Source organism: Oryza sativa, chromosome 10 (assembly GCF_034140825.1).
Source record: "Oryza sativa Japonica Group chromosome 10, ASM3414082v1".
Lineage (NCBI taxonomy): Eukaryota > Viridiplantae > Streptophyta > Magnoliopsida > Poales > Poaceae > Oryza > Oryza sativa.
Window position 1 is genome coordinate 15,904,198 of NC_089044.1, and position 19,733 is coordinate 15,923,930.

At 45.6% G+C, this 19,733-nt stretch overlaps 2 protein-coding genes and 2 pseudogenes across 2 annotated transcripts; all 4 read left to right on the top strand.

Moving 5' to 3' along the window:
* The first annotated feature begins 4,001 nt into the window (after nt 1-4,001).
* On the top strand, nt 4,002-5,411 carry LOC4348684 (BTB/POZ and MATH domain-containing protein 1). Its single transcript, XM_015757791.3, has one exon. It carries the CDS (start codon nt 4,103-4,105, stop codon nt 5,192-5,194), a length of 1,092 nt encoding a protein of 363 aa, XP_015613277.1. The 5' UTR covers nt 4,002-4,102; the 3' UTR covers nt 5,195-5,411.
* A 1,665-nt stretch (nt 5,412-7,076) lies between these two features.
* LOC136353494 (BTB/POZ and MATH domain-containing protein 1-like) lies at nt 7,077-10,207 on the top strand (annotated as a pseudogene).
* A 4,674-nt stretch (nt 10,208-14,881) lies between these two features.
* LOC4348685 (BTB/POZ and MATH domain-containing protein 1) lies at nt 14,882-16,183 on the top strand. Its single transcript, XM_066305034.1, has 2 exons — nt 14,882-15,516; nt 15,679-16,183. The coding sequence occupies exons 1-2, from the start codon at nt 14,882-14,884 to the stop codon at nt 16,169-16,171; spliced, it is 1,128 nt and encodes a 375-aa protein (XP_066161131.1). The 3' UTR covers nt 16,172-16,183.
* Nucleotides 16,184-18,546: 2,363 nt separating this feature from the next.
* Nucleotides 18,547-19,620, top strand: LOC107279165 (BTB/POZ and MATH domain-containing protein 1-like; annotated as a pseudogene).
* Nucleotides 19,621-19,733: the final 113 nt, after the last annotated feature.

A 19,733-nucleotide genomic window follows, 5' to 3' on the forward strand; every position in this document is an offset into this window, starting at 1 on the left:
TCTCTGCGGCTTCACTATTCAATCTCAATGGATTGTCACTTGTTACCTGGTATTAAACTTCTATTTGGCACGTTTGATTTTGATGACAGGAATAGTGAAAGCCTTTGGCTTTCGTCAAAGTTGTTTCATCTCTTTTCTTTATGTTGGTTTATGTTATCTCTGTGGTTTGTTTTTATGTAGATACTTGTTCTAAGTTGTTTCTGATTGATGATTCAGATAGACCCTCCTGGTATCAGACAGGACAAGTTTCGAGATTCAGTCCTTGGACAGGTGACACTCACTGACTCATTCTACTTTCTCTTTTAAATTTACCTAGAGAAGAAAAATTCCTTTGAATATCAAGATTTCTTTTCTAAAGGTCTTGATATTCCTTTGAATATCAAAAGCCATAGTAAAATCTTGATATTCAAAGGAATTTTACTATGTCTCGACTAGTGATGATTTGAGGAAAAAAGGCTGGCAAGGTCCCAGCGAAGTCTTCGAGTACCTTAGCTGGAGCTGCCTGTGTAGATGATTTTGTTATCAGGTAGACATCATAGGTACTATGACATTATGACATCCTAAGCAGGAGTGAAGAGATATTTTCTACTTTGTCTTCCTTTAAAGCTATTTCTGCAGCTGCACATTTCAATCTGAAAGGATTGTCACTTGTTACCTGTTGTTAAACTTCCATTTGGCATGCTTGATTTGGAGGATTTGGTGTTAAACTTGATGATTCGGAATCTCAGATATACCCTCCTGGTATCAGGGTGGGACAACATTCAAGGTTCAGTCCTTGTGCAGCAGGTCCATAAAAATGAGTCTTGCTGTCTTCCTTTTTAATTCTATCTGGAAAGTCAAATTTCTTTTGAGATTGAGGTGTTCTTATGTCGTTTGATCAAAAATAGTAGTATCTGAACTAAAGATAATTTGAGGAAAAGAGGCCAGCATCTGCCAGCACATTTATCTCTTGGTGGTTCAGGAAGAGTAATTTATTCTTCATTCATCATGTTGCGGTTTATACCTCTCTCCAAGTCCAAGCTTGTCAGGACCTTGGTTAGCTTAGCTGGCTTCTTTTCCGAAACATAAAAAGAACTTGCTGTGCGACAATATTCCCATGATTCTGGTGAGATCTCTTGCAAATTAGGAAATGGTTTTTCGTGGGAGGTGAATTGATTTTTGGTAGGTTCTGAGTTTTGTGAATTAGTAAATGCCAACCATGTGATTTTTATCTGCCCCATTGCTAGATTTTGTATGGTGCATATGTAGAGATGCGTCTGGATTCTGGAATAAGGCTCCTTTAAACTTTGACCGGTTCTTTGAACATGTAATAGGAGATATCAAAAGTCAGGAGAATAGAGTTAAGATGCTGTTTCTTACAGCTGTGTGCTGGCAACTCTGATTACCAGGAATGATATGGACGATCTTGCTGAAACCCAACTACCAAAGGAGACGTCGCTGCTTTAGGTGATGGTATCTTCAATCCTTGAAGCTGCAAACAAGCTCAGGTCGCCTAGGACGGGTGCAGGCTAATTTTGCTCTTTTGCTTGGTGGTGGCTGAGTGGATGGGGTTCACATCCTTGACCACAATAGCACTATCATTACAAACACTGACATGTGGGACAATAGGAGAGTGTGACCCACATACAGACATACTAGTGGTCATAACGGTAGTGATATTATGGTGGAGGATCCTCACCCGAGTGGATGTGGTTTGGGTTTGGTTTTCTGGTGTTTAGCTGCTCCTTGTCCCTGTCATATGCTGTCAGGTGTACGTCTGTGTTGGTAAAAAAAACGGCTTAAAAAGGGTGCGCTCATTTGCAAGCTGAAGATCCCAAGAGTCCCAGTATGTTGCTTTCTACTCCTAAAAGCAGGGCATTGAGCCTTTCATCTAAAAAATAATATTGTGGAATATGTGACATACTGACTAGGGAAAATGTCTATAGCTGCTAATGTTACGTGAGCTTTGCATTGTTGGAACATCAGTGCCAAATTTGTCGCTGGACTTCTGCTTTTTAACAAGGCAGTTCTTTTTTTTCTCGAAATTTTAGTATTTGAAAACTTGTTTGTTGTGGCGTCCAGATCCCAGAATAGCTGCACAAATTACTTGTTTTAGTCGCTAATCTGGCCGTATGTAGTAATATGGCAGAGTGTGCTGTCCAGCGATCCAATCTGGGTCATCCACGATGCCCCACACGCTGGGCTTGGGCCGTCTGTTTATTTACCTCGGCCCGTCGCGAGAGCCACCATGGAAAGAAATAAGTTCAATTGCCATCCCTCAACTTTACGTCGAGCTTGCTTGACATTTCTATTCCTTAATGCCAGAAATCTTTACCCCTCAAGTGTTCAAAACCATGCAACCTAAGCCCCAAGCCAATATAGATCCTATTTTCCATGTTTTGCCGACATGGCAGATGTCTAGGCCTCCTAGTTAGGCACGGTGCCTCCTAACCTGACCCCCACCTCTCCACCACCACGGTGGCAACACGCCACCAATGTTGGAACACCCTTCGCCCCCACACCACTGCTGCTGCCATCACCACTTCGCGGAAGCTGAGTAGAGGCGTGGTGAGGAAGGTTGTGGCAGAGGTTGGGGAGCACCGCACAGTGATATGAGCACTGCTTCAGGACGGGGGCTAGCAGGTCTGCAGCGGCCACGACTTGGTGGAAGAGGGAGCCCTTCTGGCACGCGACGGAGGCGGTGAGGGAGATGCTTTCTCCTCAATAGCCATGAAGCCCTCGTGCAGATTCTCCCAGCGGAGGCGGCGTGGACGAGCCGTGCCGCTGCCAAGGCAAGGCTGGCACCGCCGGTTCCTAAGCCGAACTAAAGGGTTCCATCAAGCTCTCTAGGGTGGGCGATCGCGGGAGAAGAGGCGGGGAGGCTAGAGCGGGCGGTGGAAGGTGGAGCCCGGTGGCCTCGATCTCGGGCTTACCCTCGACAACCCATCTACACCATCGCCGCTCTGAAATCGGCTTGGCCTCCCTCCTCTTCACCATGAGCCACCGGCAACGCGCAGAGGGCGCACGGTCTCATGTGGGACGTGAAGGTCGAACCGTGCAATAGCAACGGACGGCTATTGCACATACTCCAGGCTAACGCACATCTATGTCGGCGCCAAACTGGCTCTTCGGCAGCCTGCCACCGTCGCTTTCATCCTGACATGATATGCTCCAAGAGGAGGAGCCACAAGCTGGGGAAACGGAGACCAAGCGGCATCGGTGGCAAGGAAGATGACGGCATATATGCCTCATGGTACTCCCCGGAAACGAGTGAGAGTTGGACTCCTACAAGACCAGGAGATGTTCGGGTAGGCCGGCGTCCTGCCACCACCACCGACGTAGCTGCTTGTCCAACGACATGCCATCCTCCGCCGTCATCATCGCCGCTAAACCCGCAAACACGCTTGGGAGCCTCCTCCTCGGGCTCTGTCTCGGACGCTTGCCGAGGCAGCTCGTCTCGTTACTCCAGCAAACCGGCTGCAGCAGCACAGCCATCGCCGGCGTGACACCCGAATGCGGCGCTAGGAACCAAATCCTCCGCCACTACAACAGAGTCGACCACGACGACACTGCATCCCGTGTCTGCTCTATGGACGCTCGTGCTCCTACAGGCGGAGCAGGAGGCTCTAGAGCGTCGCGTTGCCGCTGCATGCTTGCATCATCTCCACCAGCGCACCCCCCTTGCGGACTTGAGGCCGCCGCCTCCACCAGTGCCGTCGATCCATCGTCCTCGTGTACGTGGTGAGGAAAAAAAAAGAAGATAAAAAAGTGGGCCCCACATACTCTATTTCTTCTCGCTTATATGTGGGCCTGTATGTTTTTATTTTTATTTTTGCTAACTACTATTCCATGTTAGTGAAACCAGCTGCTGATACTGCTGTAGAACCAAAGCTGTACGTTTTGTATAATTTGGGAGGAAAGATTTCTGATATTGAAAACAGTAGGTGTAAAGTTTTGGTTGGAGACATGGAAACGAAAAACACACCCCGCAAATAAATTCCCCAACCATCATCGGTTCGGTCGCTTCGCCTTCCTCGTTTCCTCCGCGCCGCACCGCACCGCACCGTCCCTTTCTTCCCCCAAATCCGATCCGCGCTAAACCAGCGTCCCTTCCCTTCCCACCATGTCCCCCGCCGCCCGCCGCGGCAATCCGTCCAGGTCCGCCTCCGCCATCGTGGCCGACACGGCCACCGGGTACCACCTCCTCAAGGTCGATGGCTACTCCCTCACCAAGGCCACCCCCACCGGCTCGTCCCTCACTTCCACCCAGTTCACCGTCGGCGGCCACCGCTGGCGCATCAAATACTACCCCAACGGGGACTCCGCCGACTCCGCAGACTACATATCGATCTACCTCTTGCTAGATGAAAAGGCCAGCTTAGATTTGAAGGTGGAGGCCAAGTACCTGATTAGTTTCGCTGACCAGGTGAAGACGCAACCTTCGCTGAAATACAGGACAGTAAGAACTTTTCATCGTCAGGGTTCTTGGACTTGGGGCTATGGGAAGTTCATCAAAAGGGAAGATTTTGAGAAGTCCGACCATCTCAGGGACGACTCTTTCACCATCCGGTGCGACATTCTCGTCGTCCACAAGATCCACACCAAGGAGACGGCGGAGATCTTACCTGTCGAAACATTTGTATCTGTGCCGCCATCCGACATGAACCAGCAGTTCGGCGACCTGCTGGAGACCGAGAAGGGCGCGGATGTGGTGTTAGAGGTCGGCGGCCAGACGTTCGCCGCGCACCGGTGCGTGCTCGCGGCGCGGTCGCCGGTCTTCAGAGCGGAGCTCTACGGCTTGATGAAGGAAGGCGACACTGCTGGAGTCGTGTGCATTGAAGAAATGGAGGCGCAAGTGTTCAAGGTGTTGCTCCGCTTTCTGTACACTGACTCGTTGCCGGAGATGAAGGAGGAGGAAGACGTCATGTGCCAGCATCTGCTCGTCGCGGCGGACCGGTACAACCTGGAGAGGCTCAAGCTGATCTGCGAGGAGAAGCTGTGCAAGTACATTAGCGTGGGCACGGTATCTAACATCCTGGCGCTGGCTGATCAGCACCACTGTGACGGGCTGAAGAAAGCGTGCTTCAATTTTCTTGGGTCACCGGCGAACCTGAGTGCTGTCGTCGCCGGTGATGGCTTCAAGCATCTTTCCAAGATTTGCCCCTCTCTTATGGAAGAGCTGGTTGTCGTACTGGCACTTCCAGGTTCCAGCTAGTCATGCTTAGTGACCTCTAGTGTTCATGTGTTATTGCAATGGCTAATGGTAGATTTTTGGTTTCTGAATCTGAACCTTTGTCATCAGGTAGTTGGCTACTGTTCTTTTATGCAGGCATGCAGCTGAACTCCCTGTGTTTAGGCCTTTTATCATGTATATATGAAATTATGACTACATCATCTATCCTAAGCAGAAATTAGAAAGTACTTCCACTTCATATCTGTTTTTTTTTTTAATATCTCTGCAGCTTCATTATTCAATCTCAAATGGATTTGCACATCTTACCTGGCATTAATTAAATTTCTATTTAGCACGCTTGATTTCGATGCACGAGTAGTAGACTAGTAGTGAAAGCATTTGTGCAATTGTGCTTTATCTCTTTTCTAATGTAGTAGTCAAAGAAGTTTCATATCTTCTCTTTGTGTTAGAGTATGTTATCTCCATGGTTGTTTTGATGTTAGATACCTGTTGTTTCTGACTGATGATTCAGATAGACCCTCAAGGTTTAGTCCTTGGACAGGTTCATAACACTCACTGACTCATGCTAATTTCTCTGTAAAATTTACCTGGAGAAGCGAAGTTCCTTTGAATATCAATTTTTTGCCATGGCTTTTTATCAGGAATAGTGTATCGAGTAGCGATAATTTGAGGGAAAGAGACTGGCAGGAAGCCAGGAACAAGCCCTCTTATGAAAGATAACTGTTAGGAGTTAGGACAGCTAATGATATCTTAGTGTTCTAGCAATTGTAGTTGTTGGTTTCTGAATCTGATTTTTTGTCATCAGGTAGTTCTCTTCTGTTAGTACGCAAAACATGTAGCTGAACCCTCTGTGTATATACTTTGGGTAGTTTTATCATCCTTGAAAAGGTACCGGGAGGTATCATTTTCTAGTATAAAACTTGGTACCTTTAGGTACCAAAATTTGTACTATAAAATTTAGGTACATCAAGGTATTTTCTCAATCACTGTAAATTTTCTCATATGTTTTTCTTATCAGGTAACGTATGGCATCCTAAGCAGAAGTTAGAGATTGTTTCTACTTTGTCTGCCTTTTATGTTGTCGCTGCAACTTCACTTTTAAATCTGAAAAGATGTCACTTGTTACCTGGTGTTAAACTTACATTTGGCATGTTTGATTTGGAGGATTTGGTGTTAAACATGATGATTCAGAATTTCAGATAAACCCTCCTGGTATCAGGGTGGGACAACATTCAAGGTTCAGTCCTTGTGCAGGGTCCATAAAAATGAGTCTTGCCGTCTTCCCTTTTAAATCTATCTGAAAAGCCAAATTTCTTTTGAGATTTTAAGGTGCCCTTATGGCTCTATTTTTGAGATACTTTGAGGAAAAGAGTCCAGCATCTATTGGTCGTTCTGATGAAGGGTATGTGTATTTTATTCTTCAGGCGTCATGTTGCACTTTATACCTCTCCAAGCTAGTCAGGATCTTGGTTAGGTTCTAGTATTCTGAAACATAAAACGATGGTTATAATTGGCTGTGCAACAATTTTCTGTACTCTGGAACATACTAACTAGGGAAAATGTCCCTAGCTAATGTGAGCTTGCATTGTTGGAACATCGGTGCCAACTTTTTCCCTGGTCTTGTTTTAAAACAAGGCATTTTTTATCCCAGAAATTGAAGCATTTTAAACTTGTTTGTTGCTGCATCCAGCTGCACAAATTAGTCGCTTATAATCCGAGTATCTGACCGCATCAATGCATCATGAGAGCAGGTACAATAGCATGCTATAAACCAATTATAAATATATTTTAAAGAGATAAAAGAAAGAGAACAATAGCATGCTATAAGCCAGCTATAAAAATATTTTAAAGAGATAAAGAAAGAGAGAGAAGAGCAGCGGGCTACAGATCTGTAGCCAGTTATAGCACGGACTACAAGACATGATGTGTGTATAACAGGTGGGACCAGGTATTAATTGTATAGTAAACAACTATTATATAAATTAAATATTACATTGGCTATAGATGATTTGGTACTAGTGAGCTATACTGTTAAACTTCTCTCATAAAGCATACGGCAGAGCATTTTCTCCAGCGATCCTCTAAAATCTACTTGCAGCCTCCAAGGGTAGGCCCACCAGAGCCCACAGGATCCGAGACGTGGATTTTTAGAGCCCACAGTCCCTCAACCACAAAACTGAAATGTTCGTCCCTAAAATTTCACTAACCGTGCAAAAAAGTCCTATGGCAGTATACGTGGGTGGTTTTGCTGACGTGGCATCCTAGTTAGCAAAAATAAATAAATAAAGTACGTGGGGCCCACATGTAAGTGAGAGAAAACGGTGCGGGCCCCACATTCCTTCTTTTTTTCCCCTTTCTTCTCTTCTCCCGTCTTCTTCGACGAGCCGAGACGGGCAGCGCAACGGCCGGCGAGAGTGGCGGCGGCGGAGGGCGAGCGCGGCCGCGGCAGGTGAAGCAGGCAGGAGCAGGGCGACGGCCGGCGAGAGCGGCGGCGGACTGCGGGCGACCGCGACGGGAGGTGGGGGCGGGATCCGAGACGGGCTCCTGCTCCGGGAGGGGATCCCCACGGCCAACAGAGATGTCGCCGCCGGTGGCGGAAGAATCAGAAGGGGGTGGCGGTCGAATGCCTGAGTCGATGGATCATCCTCCGGTGGTGGAGGAATCAGAAGCCAGACGGCAACAGCGACGGCCGGGCGACGGGAAACTTCACCAGCACGGCCAGATCGACGGCGCCGTCGACGTGGAGTGGAGAGCGGGTATGCCACGCACCTCTACTCCTAGCCCTAGGTCGCTTTGCCCACTGTTCTTCTCGCCGCTGGTTCCCACCGCTGCCATCGTACTCATCGGAGGAGCCTAGCGTGGTGGTGCGCCGTAGCGGCGGGAGCGGACGGAGCTCCGGGCTCGGGTAGTCAGGTGGTCGGCCCTGTCCACGCCGCCTGCAAGTGACCGCCCTTCTCCCCGCGCCCCGCCGGAGAGGGGGAGAGGAGGCCGGGCGGAAGAGGGGGAAAGAGGCGACGCCTCGCCGCCGCTCGCCCGCCGCCCCCCCCCCCCCCGGCGTCCCCCGTCCCTCTGCTCCGGCCGCGCACCGCCCACTCTCGGAGCCGCCGCTTGCCCGCCGTCGCACTCGCCCGCCGCTTGCCGCAGCCGCACTCGCCTAGAGACGCCGCCGCTCCGCCTGTTCTAGCGCGCTGACGCAGCCCCTCCACCTACTCCAGCCGTGCGCTTGCCCATCGCCGCCCGCCGCCGGCAAAGGGAGAGGAGAGGAAAGAGAAGAGGAGAGAAAAGAGAAGAGAAAATAAACTGTAGCTGACATGTGGGCCCCACAAAAATTTTTTAATTTTTTTTTGCTGACTAGGATACCACGTCAGCGAAACCACCCACGTATACTGCCGAGGGACCTCCGGTGAATGGTTTGAATAAGTTTAGGGGCGAATATTTCTGGTTTTATAGTTGAGGGACCTAAAAAAAATCTCGCTGTTAAGTTGAGGGACCTCCGGTGAACTTATTCCAAACACGTCCCTTCATTTCCTTCGTAGTCGTCTCGCGTCTCCCTTCCTCCCCCCCTAAACCTGCGGCAAAAGTAAAACCCTACCTACAGCAGCAGCGGGCCAGCGGCGAGCAGTGTCCTGCCATGTCTCCCGCCGGCAACCCGTCGCGGTCAGCCTCCGCCTCCGCCATCTTGGCCCATACGGCCACTGGATACCACCTACTCAAGATCAATGGCTACTCCCTTACCAAGGGCACCCCCACCGGCTCGTTCCTCACTTCCAGCCGGTTCACCGTCGGTGGTCACCGCTGGCGGATCTAATACTACCCCAACGGGGCATCCGTCGACGCCGCTGATTACATATTGATCTACCTCGTACTAGATGAAAAGAGCAACGCGGATTTTTCGGTGCAGGCGAAGTACCAGATTAGTTTCGCTAACCAGGTGAAGATGCAACCTTCGTTAAAATACATTATGGTAAGAACTTTTATTCGTGGGTGTTCTTGGACTTGGGGCTATAAGAAGTTCATCAAAAGGGAAGATTTCGAGAAGTCTGACGATCTCAGGGATGACTCGTTCACCATCCGGTGCGACATTCTCATCCTCCGCAAGATCCGCGCCGAGGAGACGACCGAGATACTCCCCGCTGCTGAATCCTTTGTATCCGTGCCCCCGTCTGACATGAACCAGCAGTTCGGTGACCTGCTGGAGACCGAGAAGGGCGCGGATGTGGTGTTCGAGGTCGGCGGCCAGACGTTCGCGGCGCACCGGTGCGTGCTCGCGGCGCGGTCGCCGGTCTTCAGAGCGGAGCTCTACGGCCTGATGAAGGAAGGCGACACTGCTGGAGTCGTGCGCGTTGAAGAAATGGAGGCGCAAGTGTTCAAGGTGTTGCTCCGCTTTCTGTACACTGACTCTTTGCCGGAGATGAAGGAGGAAGACGTCATGTGCCAGCATCTGCTCGTCGCGGCGGACCGGTACAACCTGGAGAGGCTCAAACTGATCTGCGAGGAGAAGCTGTGCAAGTACATTAGCGTGGGCACCGTGTCGAACATCCTGGCGCTGGCTGATCAGCACCGCTGTGACGGGCTGAAGAAAGCGTGCTTCAATTTTCTTGGCTCACCGGCGAACCTGAGTGCTGTCGTCGCCGGTGACGGCTTCAAGCATCTGTCCAAGATTTGCCCCTCTCTTATGGAAGAGCTGGTTGTCAAACTGGCACTTCCAGCTACTCAAGCTTAGTGACCTGTGTTATTGCAATGGCCAATGGTAGTTTTTTGGTTTCTGAATCGGAACCTTTGTCATCAGGTAGTTGGCTTCTCTTCTTTTATGCAGGCATATGCAGCTGAACTCCCTGTGTTTAGGTCTTATGACTACATCATCTATCCTAAGCAGAAGTTAGAAAGTACTTCCACTTCATCTCTGCTTTTTTACTATCTCTGCAGCTTCAGTATTCAATCTGGAATGGATTTTCACATCTTACCTGGTATTGAACTTCTATTTGACACGCTTGATTTCAATGACAGGATGTAACATAGCAATTTATCTATTAATTCGATAAAGTCATTAGTTTCCTTTTATTTTTAGGAAAGGTTGTTTACTATATCTTTAGGAAAGTTTGTGTCGTGTCCAATGAGGACTAGTATCTATCCATGAGTATAAATATGTACATCCGAGGTCCCTGTAATCTATCTCCCTCTTTTCCAAGGTTTTTTTTTTATCATCGATGGAACTCGGCACCTGACGCGGGGTTGTGTCACCTTCGATCTCCAGCGAAGGGGTAAGTCCTAACTTCCACCGGCCATAGAAATTGTATCAGCTGTATTGGTGTTGTTCGAGGCTGCATCGCTTCGACCTCTTGGATCACTCTAGTTATGTTAATATATTTTGCCGATCCAATATTTATATTCTGTCTCTAATTGTATTGTGTTTAGAGACGCATCGGTTTACTTGGGACTGTCTCGATTAGGTCTGATCCTCTGAGTTAGTCAATATATATTCACAATCGTAATGTTGTTTTAGATAGATTTATTATATCCATCATATTAGACCGATTTATCGGCTCATTGTGTATTAGATTATTATATACAATATGGTGCTGCATCGGTTAGGTTTGACCTACTAGATTTTTGTTGATAATCTAAATCTTGTTAAATCGATAGGTTCATGATAACATTTTATCATAGTACTAGCAGATAAGTTATCTTGACACAGAAATTTCAGTCGATGTATAGGTTAACCATCGAGCCTACACTTAATTAATATTTACTTTGTTACATCAATATCGACCAATTGATTCATTACTTCATCATATTATCATCAGTTGATTACCTTTATATCATTATTTATTAAATTGTTAGAATCTACATCGAATGCATATCCGATTGCTCAAAACCCTATCGACATCGGCTAGTATTGCTACATCGGCTTATTGGTCGATTCGCTCTTTGGTTATCAATTCATTTATCTTGTCAGTTGCATGATCAAACTGAATAGCACGCTCGCATCTCATCAATATATTTAGGACCTGCACTGAAATTAAGCAGATATCCAGGCCTTCGTGCTTGTCCGTGCCCGCGGCCGCATCATCTTACCACCTGGGGAGGGTGGAGGAAGAATATGAAACTGACATATGGATCCTATGTGCAGATGTATTGTGGTTTATATGATGATAAAAAAAGTGACGTCGATGACATTAGTTCTTATTTTAAAAAACTTCGGTCGCACTCCCGCATACTATGGCAGGGAACTGCCTATCCATTTATCGTGAGATTTCTAAAATAAACCACCTAGGTTTTTTTACCCTTAGATTTATATCCAACAAACAACAAAAGAAAATAAAATATATATATTTACTTACACAATATTTTTTTATCAAAATTACAATGCACTTACATGACATATCAACTGAATTTACAATTGCAGTTTTAGTTATATAGGACTGTAATTTTATATTTTAAAGAAAATAACAAATACATATTTACTTACATAATATTTTTTTTTCAAAATTACAGTACACTTACATCAACTGAATTTACAAATATAATTTTAGTTTACAGTACTATAATTTTATATTTTATTTAGTTTCACATGTCTTAATTTTCAACCGTTAAATAAATCAATTTTTATTTAGATGTTTAACATACGTTAAATTTGCTGTATCAATTAATACTTAATTTGACATGTAAATTAACATAGAGATATTTCTTAATCTGACCTATGGAAATTACATACTTCATGCATTTTATTCGCACGACAATACTGGCCCATGCTGACTCTCTAGCGACTTGAGGCTGTTTGGTTGCCACCCTGAGACAAATATGCCTGGCCAGAGACAAGCCGGAGAAAAAATATATCTTGTTTGGTTGGTGCCTGAGGCAATCCATACCTTCCCTGGCCTGAGCTCTCCGGCAGCTCAATCAGCCTCAGTCAGGCGACCAAAATTGGTGGCCTGAGTTGCATGCAGTGCCAGGCCTCTTGATTAGCTGAAGTACTTCTGTACTAATTCTTGAATTAGAGTAATTCTCTCACGCTGCAGCTGGTTGCTTCTTTTGCATGCACTATCTTTTGATTGGAAAATGTGTCGAACTGCTCTCCACTTGATTTGCTAAAGATATGATAAGAGATTTGTAAAACAAAAATTCTCCCTATATTCATATTATAAGTTGCTTTGACTTTTTTCCGAATCAAACATGTTTAAGGTTAACCAATTTTGTAAAAAAATAGTAATATTTTCAACACAAAATAAACATAGTATTAAAACATATTCAACGTTAGCTAGGTTCAATAAAACTAATTTTGTGTTATAGATGTTGCTAGATTTTTCTACAAATTTGGTAAACTTAAAAAGGTTTGACTAAAAAAAATCAAAACGACTTATAATATGAAGCGGAGGTAATACTATTAAACTCCAAGCTTAAAAAGATAAAGATAATAGATAATATTAGTTTTAAGTGTTCTTAGGCACGGGTCACCAACCAAACAGATTTCTTTCAGGCATGTCTCTCAGGCATGAACCACTCCCACCTCATGCAACACTCAGGCACGGATTTTTCTCAGGCATGGTGCTCAGGTCACCAACCAAACAGGCTCAATCAACGGCAATTGCTGCAAAAATCTTGGCGCAAAGATCTTGCGGCAAATAAAAAACGTCAAATAACAGGAAAAAATTTACGACAGATGACGAGCAAAATCGTATGGCGGTGCTTTTTTGCCCGCGATCCGATCTAGATAATCCACACGCTGCCACAGTCCCACGCTGGGCTCTGAACCTACATGGGCCGTAAATTCTCCTAGAAGCCTCCATCCAGTGCTCGGCCCGTCACGCGGGCCACCACGTAAATAGGCCCTACCAGAGCCCACACAAATTATGGGATTCCAGTCCAATCCAATCCACTCGAGACGTAAAAACACCTCCTTTCCTTTCCCAACCAAGCGGCCGCGGCGTAGGGATGAAAAAGGACGGAAACTAGCTTTATCATATTTATTTTCATATTTTTTTTTGGAATCGGAATCAGAATCGAAAACTCGGATACGGAAATGAAATCGAATATTATCGAATACAGATACGGAGCGAGTACGAGACGGAACGAATACGGTAGCGAATATTTACCGGTATATAAAAAACCCTCAAATTGAGTTTCTTGATCAAGGAAGAGATATCGCTTATTATTTTAGTTCAACATCTCCAACATTTATATGATCAATTTTGTATACGGTCCACAACAGTATGTGAAAATCGATTTTCATGGCTATTCTTCTTAGAGATCCATATGCAAATATGATTATCATTTTCTATTCCCAAGACTTTTTACTAGATGTATAACTTACTTAGCATTGTATAAATTGGAGATGTTATTTATTTTACTTCACATCTTCGAAACTTGTAATGTTTGTTTTATACTTTAAATGCTTTCAAATACAAATGTTATAAACTACAAAGTGGTAGATCCCGTTGAGCTCTACAACTTTGATATGGAACACATCTCCATCAGATGTCGTTCGAATTGTAGATCTGAGATTTTGTAAAAATTAATATGGTATATTATAATGAATATTTAGACCCTTAAATGACCTCAAATAAGAAAATAGTCAATAAGAAAGTTGTAGATCTCATTGAGCTCTACAATGTTGATATAAAGTTTGTCTCCATCTGATTCCGTATGAAAAAGTTATGTATATATACGTGTTTTTTTCTAAAATTTCCTCAATGTCTGCGGATATCCAAAAAAAATCCGGATAGTTTCCGACCGTTTTCCGATTCCGACGGATATTCGTTTTTGTTTCCGAGAAAAAAAATCCGAATTCGTCTCTGAATCCGAGAATTTCGGGATAGTTCCGACCAAAACTATCCGAATCCGAAAAATGGTCCGGACGAACGGAAACTATCCGAACCACTTTCACCCCTACGGCGGCGGTTTGGTCGCGTCGCTCGTCTCCTCCGTTTCATGTCGCCCCCTCCATCTCTCCCCCCAAATCCGCGGTAAACCCTACAGCTTTTTTTTTTGGGACTGCCTATACATCATGTGACAGATTTTTTTAGCCTCTATCATGCTTCTTACCCTTTGGATCAACATCTAACGGATGACATTAATATACACAAACAAAATACATAAGTAATTTTAATGTATTTATGATGTAAGTCTAAAAATTGCATATGTAATTATAGTGTATTTACTATGTAAGTTTGAAAATTACATATGTAATTATAATGTATTTACAATGTAAGTATGAAAATTACATATGTAATTATAGTGTATTTATGTTGTAAGTTTAAAAATTACATATATAATTATAGCGTAAGTACGATGTAATTAGTATACGTAGGATCATAAACAAAGTAGCATTGAAAAACACGCCTCAAATCGATAAATGATGGAGTCGGCAACTGGCAACTGCTGATTTGGGCTCAGACACCAGGGAACAGCAACGTAGACTTAGTTAGCAACTGAAGCAGATGCTAGCACGATAGTTAGCAGATCTCAAAAACCATCTAACGGCTTAAAAAACGAATGATAGAAGGCTCGTAAATCTGTCAAATGATAGTTAGCAATTCCGTTTTTTTTTATTATTTTTTTAGAGAATGGTATTTTTTATCTGGTCAAACAATCCAATCTGAAATTCACTTAATAGAAAAATTTGAACTTAAAATCTCGGGATACTACTCAGTCAAACCAATAGGCTACATGCCCTTTTATCCTCTGCCGCGGCGAGCAGTGTCTCCTGCCATGTCCCCTGCCGCCTGCCGCGGCAACCCGTCGCGGTCCGCCTCCGCCTCGGCCGTCGTGGTCGACACGGCCACCGGGTACCACCTCCTCAAGATCGAAGGCTACTCGCTCACCAAGGGCATCCCCACCAGCTTGAGCCTCAAATCCAGCCAGTTCACCGTCGGCGGCTACCGCTGGCGCATCGATTACTTCTCCAACGGAGACTGCGCGGACTCCGCCGATTACATATCGCTTTTTCTCTCGCTGGACGAAAGGGCCAACAAGGATGTGAAGGTGCGGGCGAGCTGGAGATTCCAGATCGGTTACACTGGCAATGTGGATAAGCCGCCTTCGTTGTCAACGGCGAAAGCATGTACTACTTTTGGTGTTGGACCTGATGGTTCTTGGTCTTGGGGTTATGACAGGTTTATTAGAAGGGAAGATTTTGAGAAGTCCGACAATCTCAGGGATGACTCTTTCACCATCCGGTGCGACATTGCCGTCGTCCGCCGATTCCGCGCCGAGGAGACGACCGAGATACTCCCTGTCGAAGCCTTTGTGTCCGTGCCCCCATCCGACATGAACCAGCAGTTCGGCGACCTGCTGGAGACCGAGAAGGGCGCTGACGTGGTGTTCGAGGTCGGCGGCGAGACGTTGAAGAGGTATACTACGAATATTAGACACACTATATTGAGCCTCAGGGGGCTGATATATATGTGAGTACATGGGGAGGAGATAAGGAAAGATTACAGATATAGAAGGAGTCCACACAAATCAATCCTATCCTAATATGACTTTAACTACCATATACTCTAACACGTGGCGCACCGGTGCGTGCTCGCGGCGCAGTCGCCGGTCTTCAGAGCGGAGCTCTACAGCTCGATGAAGGAGGGTGACACTGCTGGAGTCGTGCGCATCGAAGACATGGAGGCGCAGGTGTTCAAGCTGCTGCTCCGCTTTGTGTACACCGACTCGTTGCCGGAGATGGGGAATGATGATGAAGACGTCATGTGCCAGCATCTGCTCGTCGCGGCGGACCGGTACAACCTGGAGAGGCTCAAGTTGATCTACGAGGAGAAGTTGTGCAGCTACATTAGCGTCGACGCTGTATCGAACATCCTGGCGCTGGCTGATCAGCACCACTGCGACGGGCTGAAGAAAGCATGCTTTCATTTTCTGGCCTCACCGGGAAACCTGAATGCTGTCATCACCAGTGATGGCCTCAAGCATCTGAGCAGGAGCTTCCCCTCACTTATGGAAGAGCTGGTTGCCATGCTGGCGCCTCTGCTGAGTCATGCTTTAGTGATTTAGTGTTCAGGTGTTTGGTGTTCTTGCAATAGCAGTTTGTGCCTGTGTAGTTTCAGAATCTGAACTTTTGTCATCTAGTAGTTCTCTTCTCTTTTTAGCATTGGAGGCATGCACATACTCCCTGTTATAGGCTTTTGTTATCAGTTGTATGAGAAATTTTGACATCCATCCTTAGCTGGGGAACTGGGGTTAGAAAGTACTACTACTTCGCTTAGTCTGCATTTTTGCGTTCTGTGCAACTTCACTTCTAATTTTCATTGGATTGTCACTTGTTGCCTGGTGTTAAACTTACATTTGGCATGCTTGATTTGGATGTAAGCATATATGGTAATGAAAGCATTTGTGCTTTATGTCTTTTTGAAAGAGTAGTCAAAGAAGTCCCATCTCTGTTTTGATGTCACTTCATGTTATCTCTGATATTGTTTCGATGTGAGATACCTGCTGTCAGATAATTTTAGTCCGATGATTCAAATAAACCAAGGTTCAGAGCTTGTGCGGCGCAAAAAAAAAAAAAAAAAACTAGTTATGCTAACTTCCCTTTTGAATGTATCTGGAAAACCAAACTTCCTTGAAGCCAAGGTTTTTTTTATGGCTTTTGATGAAGAATAGTGTCTGGACTAGAGAATAATTTGAAGAAATGAGGATGGCAGGGGTCCAACACTAGTGTCTTTTCGTTGTTCTGAAGATTCGTTTATCATTTCTTCAGGTGTCCTATTGCAATTTCTTCAGTTGTTTTTCTGGACGAAGAAACCTATGGATATTTATGTAATCGTCATTGTCTTGCCTTTTCTCCCATGTTCTCCAAGAAATCTCTATCTTCTGCTCATGTTGATCCAAGAAATGCTTTGCCAGATATATATCAGGTTCAGTTTTGATCGTTCATTGCATTTTGACAGGTTCGGCAAGTTTTCTTATTGTCGTGCTCGTATCCTCCTTCGTATGAGTCAAAACTAAACAAAGGCGCAATTGAGCAACATAAGTGTTACCTTAGGAAGTTACTCCCTCTAATTCTATATTAACCGACGTTTTAGACAACATTATAAATACCAATGACTTATTAGTTAGTCACCATATTTCCTGTTATACCCTTATTAAATACCAATGACTTTTCCATGCATGCATTTACTGTTTGCATGCATGCATGAGGGGTATTCTGGAGAATTATAAGTGAGAGAGCCGTGGAGAAAGCTAAAACGTCAGATTTTGCCATCCAAATAGCATTAACCCATAACATCAGTTAATATAGAACTGAAGGGAGTAAATCTTACAGCAGAGTGCAATGCTGGTACGTTACAGCTAGCACACCCATGACTGAATCATAAAACAAGTACTCCCTCCGTACTCGTAAAGGAAGTCGTTTTGGACAGCGACACGGTTTTCAAAATACAACTTTGACTTCTTATTTCTATAAAAATATTTATTGAAAATTGGTATATGTATACTTTTATCAAAGTATTTTTCAATACAAATCTATTCATATAATTTTTACATTTTCAAACTCAACAACTTGAGAGTTATTCATGATTTATATTCTCAAGATTTGACTTAAACATTGTCCTAAACGACTTTATTTATGAGTACGAAGGGAGTATATATGGAGCCAGATTACAGTAAACGTATGACTAAATTATGAACCATTGATGCGGTCAAATTACAGTCTTTGGTTCTTCTGATTCTTCAGTAGATGACATATTGACTAGCAGTCGTCGGTTCTGTTGACTAAATCATGGATGGATTTGGTTGAAATTTTCTTGACTAACGGAGCATTGACGTGTAGATGACCAATTGCACCGTCCTCACTCTTCAGCATTGCCCCTTTGCCGGAGAACACATCATTTCGCCGGAGAGGATCCAACGGTGTAAGGTGAGGATTGAGAAGTCCGAGAAGCACATTGCGGTGACTTTAGGGTAATCTCAGCCATCCGATTTATAACAAACGCACGGGATCGATCACTACAACATATTACAGTAACACATGAACAATACTTTTACACAATATAGTTATAGTAGCACAAGACATAAATTACTATGCTCCTCTCCCCTTAGCACCGAAAGGCAGAGGAGCCGGATCCGTACGGTGAATGGATTAGGCATCTCCAGGTCTCCAACACGCTATGTTTTTTTTAATTATTTTTTGCTTGTATTTTAGCTTCTGTTCGAGAGGATTGTTTTTGTTTTGTTTTGCTTCCCGTCCTGCTAGTTGTTGGAGGCCCAGTAACCATATGAAAGGCCCCCATGAATTTCCGTGTCCTTCACAAACTCCCAAACCAGCGAGGCAAGGCAACCAAGCCGCCGTGGCGCCGTAAGCCCCACTCCGCGCTAAACCCTACCGGAGCAGCGGCAAGCCAAGCCGGCGGCCGGCAACTTAGTGTTCTGCCATGCCCTCCTCCGCCAACGGCCATGGCAACTCGTCGACGCGGTCCACCTCCGCCATCGTGGTCGACAGGGTGACCGGGCACCACCTCTTCAAGATCGACGGCTACTCGTTCACCAAGGAGACCCCCACCGGCACGCCCATCGCATCCGGCGAGTTCACCGTCGGCGGCTACCGCTGGAGAATCGAGTACTACCCCAACGGGAGAGGCAAGAAATCCGCCGATTACATACCGCTTTACCTCTCGCTAGACAAGAACACCAGCGGGGAGGTGAAGGTGAAGTACCAGATTGAGCTGGCCGATAGGGTGAAGAAGAAGAAGAAGCAACCTTCGCTGATATCCAAGCCAGTAAGAACCTTTGGTCGTGCCGATTCTTGGTCCTGGGTTTCCCAAAGTTTATGAGGAGGAGAAAATTCGAAAAGTCTAAATATCTCAGGGACGACTGTTTCACCATTCGGTGTGACATAGTCGTCATGCGTGAGATTCGCACTGAGGAAGCAACATTTGTGTCCGTTCCCCCATCCGACCTGAAGCAGCAGCTCGGAGACCTCCTCGAGACCGGGAAGGGCGCCGACGTGGTGTTTGAGGTCGGCGGCGGCGAGACGTTCGCCGCGCACCGGTACGTGCTCGCGGCTCGGTCACCGGTGTTCAGCGCGGAGTTTCTTCGGCTCGATGAAGGAGAGCGACGCCGCCGCCGGAGGAGTCGTGCGCATCGAAGAGATGGAGGCTCAGGTGTTCAAGCTGTTGCTCCGCTTCGTGTACACCGACTCGTTGCCGAAGATGAAGGAGGAAGACGTCATGTGCCAGCATCTGCTCGTCGCTGCGGATCGTTACAACCTGAAGAGGCTCAAGCTGATCTGCGAGAAGAAGTTGTGCAAGTACATTGGCGTGGGTACCGTGGCGAGCATCCTGGCACTGGCTGATCAGCACTACTGCGATGGGCTGAAGAAGGCGTGCTTCAATTTTCTCGGCTCATCGGAGAATCCGCCGGTGGCTTCGATAATCTGAGCAGGAGCTGCCCCTCTTATGAAAGAGCTGGTTGCCATGTTGGCACCTCCAAATTAAATTGAGTTAGTGTGTAGCACTGGTGCTTTGTAATTTATGGTTTCTGAAACATTGTTTTTATTGAAACGAAGGCAAACCTTGCTTTGTTCTGAACCATTGTCATCGATCAGGTAGTTAGAAAGTAT